The sequence below is a fragment of the Anolis sagrei genome, chromosome 2, assembly GCF_037176765.1.
Source record: "Anolis sagrei isolate rAnoSag1 chromosome 2, rAnoSag1.mat, whole genome shotgun sequence".
Classification (NCBI taxonomy): Eukaryota; Metazoa; Chordata; class Lepidosauria; order Squamata; family Dactyloidae; genus Anolis; species Anolis sagrei.
In genome coordinates, this window is record NC_090022.1 from 77006959 (window position 1) to 77012958 (window position 6000).

The 6000-nt window shown below is 53.8% G+C and overlaps 1 protein-coding gene across 2 annotated transcripts in view; it reads right to left on the minus strand.

Moving 5' to 3' along the window:
* FAM193B (family with sequence similarity 193 member B) overlaps window positions 1-5408 on the minus strand; it is a 35830-nt gene extending 30422 nt beyond the window's left edge. Inside the window, exon 1 of one of the 2 annotated variants that reach the window (XM_060765641.2) lies at window positions 5027-5408. In XM_060765641.2, the coding sequence (XP_060621624.2) occupies window positions 5027-5224 (198 nt within the window). In that variant the 5' untranslated portion in view covers window positions 5225-5408. The remainder of the gene's footprint in view (window positions 1-5026) is intronic. The other variant, XM_060765642.2, reaches the window with a different exon arrangement.
* Between the last annotated feature and the right edge of the window lie 592 nt (window positions 5409-6000).

A 6000-nucleotide genomic window follows, 5' to 3' on the forward strand; every position in this document is an offset into this window, starting at 1 on the left:
AAGGAAAATGTTTCTTCCAAACCAATCTAGCCAAAGAAGTGTTATTTCCTAATGAGTGTATCATGAGCTGTATCATGAACATCGCTTGTTCTATTGACAGTCTTGGCCATGGATTGAATTAGAAGGGGGGACAAAGGGAACCTCTCTTTCTCGTTTTTTTATTACAGATACTGCACATTGTTGCTCTGGGGGAGGGAATTTGGCTAAAATTGAAGGAGCCACAGCTGGGGTCTTGCCAATTTCATGAATAGACCCCCCCCCCTAGTTTTCATCTATATTTTGAGCAGTATAATTCCTGCTGCACCTACACAACCATTCATAGATAATCAATGCTGTAGTTAGTGAAGACAAGCAGGCATGGGCAACTGGGAAAGATCCCCTGCTCCCCAGGTCCAGGGGTCCTGCTTGCAGGAAACTGCAGTGTAAGGTTCTTTATGTTGGCCAGACAGATGTCACTTCAGGTGAACGGCCTCTTCTCCATGCATAAAAGTGCCTCTGTGTTTTGTTTCCCTTGGAATATGCACCCAACTGCTCTTGTTAGCAATACTAAAAAAACCATGTGTAAACAAGAGCAGCGGCTTGGTTCCTCCTAAGGCTGAAAATGGCTTGCCTACTGGCATATTATGTACACATGCCCCCACTTCTACAACTCTGGCTGAGCCTCTTCTAGATCTGCTGTCTGCCAACAGCAGCCTGGGCTCCCAGAAGACTAATTCCACAATCCTTAGTTAACACAAAGCTGTCCTGGGGATTTACCACCTCGACACCTATGGTGAGCAGCAGTACAGATATTGGGACTGTTTGCCCACTGCCAAGGAAGTCACTGCTCCCTCTCCAGAGGAAGGCCCAACTGTTTCTAGCCTTTCCTTGGCTCAAACCGCATTCTGCTCACAGGACAAGCTACTGTCACACAACAACTTGGCACAGCTGTGCAAACTCACTCCAATATTAAGATTCGGATGGGGAATTCAGTTCCCTAGGAAGACACAACATCACTTGCACAGTGACCTTCTGGGGAGTGCCAATCAGTGTTGTCACACACACACACTCCAGATTTTGCTAGCAGCACATCTTCCACCTTTAAGATAGTCATCATGCAAGAAACCTCTTTCCTGAAAGCATGCCATCCTCTCCAGCCATGCAATGATCTCTTTACTCTTCAGCAGAAGTCCAGGCTACACAAAGATCCAGCTGCAGGGAAGGGATGGAACAGGCCCAGGCACACTTTGAAGGACAAGATGCAGCATGGTCCCAGGGCAGGGCCTTACGCCAGCTTGAGCCCCACAGATGTGCTCACAATTCAGAGAGAGAAAGCTAAGCCACCAGTATTGAACCCTGACTGAGACAGAGAAGGCCTTGGTTGGTGAGAGGCTGGATCTTTATCACATAAAGAATACTTGCTACACAACTTGGTGGCAACAGGACAATATATAGAAGGCTGCTTCTGTAAGTGAAGTAAAACAAAATAGACAAGCATGCCAGAGTAGTCCAAGTAGCAAAAAGGGGGTGCCTATTGCCATGCTGTGAAAGGATATCTAAGCACAGCGTAGCTGGCTTAGGGATATGGAGTAAGGGCTCTATGTGGGAAGGGAATGAAGGCCAAATTAGGCATGGATGGGAAGTAGGGAGGTGGGCATGGAGGCTGCTGAGATATAAAGGCTCAGGTGGCTTGAAGGGAAAGGCCCGTGTTAGAGATGTGGGGTGAGGGTTGCATGTGGGAAAGGGGATGAAGGCCGAATTAGGAATGGATGGGAAGTAGAGAGGTGGGCCTGGAGGCTGCTGGGATATAAAGGCTCAGGTGGCTTGAAGGGAAAGACCTGTGTTAGAGATGTGGGGTGAGGGTTGCATGTGGGAAAGGGGATGAAGGCCGAATTAGGAATGGATGGGAAGTAGGGAGGTGGGCCTGGAGGCTACTGGGATATAAAGGTGCAGATGGCTTGAAGGGAAAGGCTGGAGTTAGAGATGTGAGGTGAGGGCTGCATGTGGAAAGGGGATGAAGGCCGAATTAGGCATGGATTGAAAGTAAGGAGGTGGGCCTGGAGGCTGCTGGGACATAAAAGCGGGGGTGGCTTGAAGGGAAAGGCTGGTGTTAGAAATGTGGGTGAGGGCTGCATGTCATAGTGCAATAATGAAAAATTACAGGTGAAACTTAGAATGGCTCCTGACTTATGTTTCCAGAATTTTTTGATATGTTTTAATGACGCAGTTTTAATGTCTATGTTGTTTTATGCTGATATGTGTAAGTTTCTTAATTTATAGTATATGTTAGTGTCTAGAAATTATGTTTCAGTTTTCATATGTATGTACGGCATTGAATGTTGCCACTATTATGTTGGAAACCATTTTGAGTCCCCTCAGGAGTGAGAAAAGCAGTATATAAATGCATTAAATAAATAAATACATAAATAAATGTGGGAAGGGGGAAGGCCAAATTAAGCATGGATGGGAAGTAAGGATGTAGGCCTGGAGGCTGCTGGGATATAAAGGCAGTCTTTAGGAAGAGCTTGAAGACCTGGCTGTTCCAGTGTGCCTTTCCAGAATAGGAAACTCCCAGTATCATGTCCCAAACGTGCTTTACTAGAGACTTAAGATTGCCTGCACATTGCACCTACTCTAAAATCCTTACATTTCACCTGTCATGTCCAGCACTTTTGATTTTAGTCATTACATTTGGCCTGGCCCTAGTTTTAAATGTGTCACGATGTATTGTTTTAATGTTATACTGTTATTGCTTTAATGTTTATTGGTTTGCTTTAGGAGTTTTATTGTTGTATTTGTTATGCTGTTGTTTTATTGAGGGCCTTGGCCTTTGTAAGCCGCACCGAGTCCTTCGGGAGACGTTAGCGGAGTACAAATAAAGTTAATAGTAATAATAATAATAATAATAATAATAAAGGCTGAGGTTAGAGATGTGGGGTGAGGGCTGCATGTGATAGGGAACGAAGGATGAATAAGGATGTATGGGAAGTAGGGAAGTGGGCCTGGAGGCTGCTGGGATATAAAGGTGCAGGTGGCTTGTAGGGAAAGGCTGGTGTTAGAGATGTGAGGTGAGGGCTGCATGTGGGAAAGGGATGAAGGCTGAGTTAGGCATGGGTGGGAAGTAGGGAAGTGGGCCTGGAAACTGCTGGGAAGGGGGGGGGGCAGGTGGTTTGAGGAGAAAGGCTGGAGTTGGAGGTGTGGGTGAGGGCTGGGTGTTGGAAGGGGACAAAAGCCGAATTGGGCATGGATGGGAAGTAGGGAGGTGGGCCTGGAGGCTGCTGGGATATAAAGGTGCAGGTGGCTTGTAGGGAAAGGCTGGTGTTAGAGATGTGAGGTGAGGGCTGCATGTGGGAAAGGGATGAAGCTGAGTTAGGCATGGGTGGGAAGTAGGGAAGTGGGCCTGGAAACTGCTGGGAAGGGGGGGGGGGCAGGTGGTTTGAGGAGAAAGGCTGGAGTTGGAGGTGTGGGTGAGGGCTGGGTGTTGGAAGGGGACAAAAGCTGAATTGGGCATGGATGGGAAGTAGGGAGGTGGGCCTGGAGGCTGCTGGGATATAAAGGTGCAGGTGGCTTGTAGGGAAAGTCTGGGGTTAGATATGTAGGGTGAGGGCTGCCTGTCAGAAAGGGAGGAAGGCTGAATCAGACATTGATGGGAAGTAAGGTGGGCCTGGAGGCTGGTGGGATATAAAGGCTGAAGTTAGACATGTGGGGTGAGGACTACATGTGGGGAAGGGGACGAAGGATAAATAAGGATGGATGGGAAGTAGGCCTGGAGGCTGCTGGGATATAAAGGTGCAGGTGGCTTCAAGGGGAAAGGCTGGGGCTTAGAGATGAGGGGTGCATGTGGCAAGGGGATGAAGGCTGAATTAGGCATGGGTGGGAAGTAGGGAGGTGGGCCTGGAGGCTGCTGGGATATAAAGGCTGGTGTTAGAGATGTGCGGTGCAGGCTGCGTGTGGGAAGGGGACGAAGGATGAATTAGACATGGATGGGAAGTAAGCATGTAAGCCTGGAGGCTGCTGGGATATAATGACTGGAGATAGAGATGTGGGGTGAGGGCTGCATGTGGGAAAGGAATGAAAGCCGAATTCGGCATGGGTGGGAAGTAGGGAAGTGGGCCTGGCGGCTGCTGGGATATAAAGGTACAGGTGACTTGTAGGGAAAGGCTGGAGTTAAGAGATGTGAGGTGAGGGCTGCATGTGGGAAAGGGATGAAGGCCGATTTATGCATGGATGGAAAGTAGGGAGGTGGGCCTGGAGGCTGCTGGGACGGTGGGAGCAGGTGGCTGGCTTGAGGGGAGATGCCGGAGTTGGGGATGTGGGGCGAGGGCTGGGTGTGGGAAGGAGGTGGGTGAGGGAGTGAAGGCTGCACTGGGCATGGATGGGGAGTGGAGATGTAGGCCTGGGGACTGCTGGGACAGAGGGAGCAGGTGGCTTGAGGAGAAAGGCCCTTCCCACATGCAGCTCTCACCCCACATCTCTAACTTCAGTTAGGGATGTGGGGCAAGGGCTGGGTGTGGGAAGGAGGTGGGTGAGGGGGTGAAGGATGGGGAGTGGAGACGTAGGCCGGGGGCTGCTGGGACAGAGGGAGCAGGTGGCTTGAAGGGTGTTTTGGGGTGAGGGCTGTGTGTGGGAAGGGGGTGAATGGGAAGTGAGGAGGTGGGCCTGGGGGCGCAGGTGTGGGAAGGGGGTGAATGGGAAGTGAGGAGGTGGGCCTGGGGGCGCAGGTGGCTTGAGGGGAACAGGGGGGAGGAGGAGGAGGCGGCTGCAGACGAGGCCGGGTCAGGCTCTAGACAGGCGGGACTCAAGGTGGCTCCTGAGGTGACTGGCTGGGAGGAAAGGAAGGAAGGGAGGAAGGAGGCAGGCAGGCAGGCAGGCCGTGTGCTGCTGCTGCAGGAGCCGCATTCAGGTAGGCGAGGAAGGGGCCTGTGGGAAGGGCGGATCAGCAGCAAAGGGGGGCCGGGGGGAGTGGGGTGTGGAGGCGGGAAGGAGGGGGAAGGAGGGAGGGAGGGAGGAAGGGGATCTCTCTGTGTGTGTGTGTGTGTCTCCATACCTGCGAGGCTCTGCCTAGATCTGCCGCCGCTGCCACTGCCGCCGCCTGAGGCGCCTCCTCGGGAAGGCCCTGCGCAGCGGCGGCGGGGGAGGCGGCGGCGGGGGCGGGGGGCGGCTCTGGGGGGGCTGGCGCCGAGCCCCCGGCCCGCTCCCTCCGCAGCCCCGCCGCGCCCACCGCCTTGTTCCGCCTGCGAGTCATGCCCAGAGTCCGCCCTGCCTGCCCGATTGCGCCCGCCCGCTCCTTGCCGCTGTCGCTCCCCCAACGACGCTGCCTCCGCCGCCGCCGCCGCCGCTGCTGCTGCTTTCAGACAGGACAACAGCCAATATGGCGGCGCGGCCCGTCCGGCCCCTGCCCGCGGGGGGAAGCCTCCGCCGCCATCGCCGGAGCGGGCAGCGCCTGGGCAGCGCGCCCCCCAGCGGCCGGAGGAGGCGGCGCAGGATCCTCCGCTCTCCCGCCAGCCAGGCAGAGGCACACTGCGGAGGGAACACCGCTTGGGAGCCTAGGCTGGCGGGCGGGACAAGGCCGTGCGCCCCCTTCTCCGCCAAAGAGAGCCCGGCCCCACCAGGCTGACCCTCCCAGGAGCCCTGGCACTCAAAGGGGTGTCAACCCGCCTTGATTCCACAGTGGAGATGGGACCCAGCTCCAACCACAGTCTCAGCCTGCCCAGCAGGCCCCTTTCTCTCCCCCCCAGAATGGAGGCTGGCTTCCTTTTCAGCACCGCTCATTTCCAAGGCTCCTGCACAAGGTTTCAAGTCTTCTATCCATCTATAGCAGCCATTGGCAAACTTGGGCCCTCCAGGTGTTTTGGACTTCAACTCTCACAATTCGGAATTGTGGGAGTTGAAGTCCAAAACACCTGGAGGGCCCAAGTTTGCCCGGCTGTTAGGAATTGTGGGAGTTGAAGTCCAAAACACCTGGAGGGCCCAAGTTTGCCCGGCTGTTAGGAATTATTCCACTGATGCTCATGACTGAAT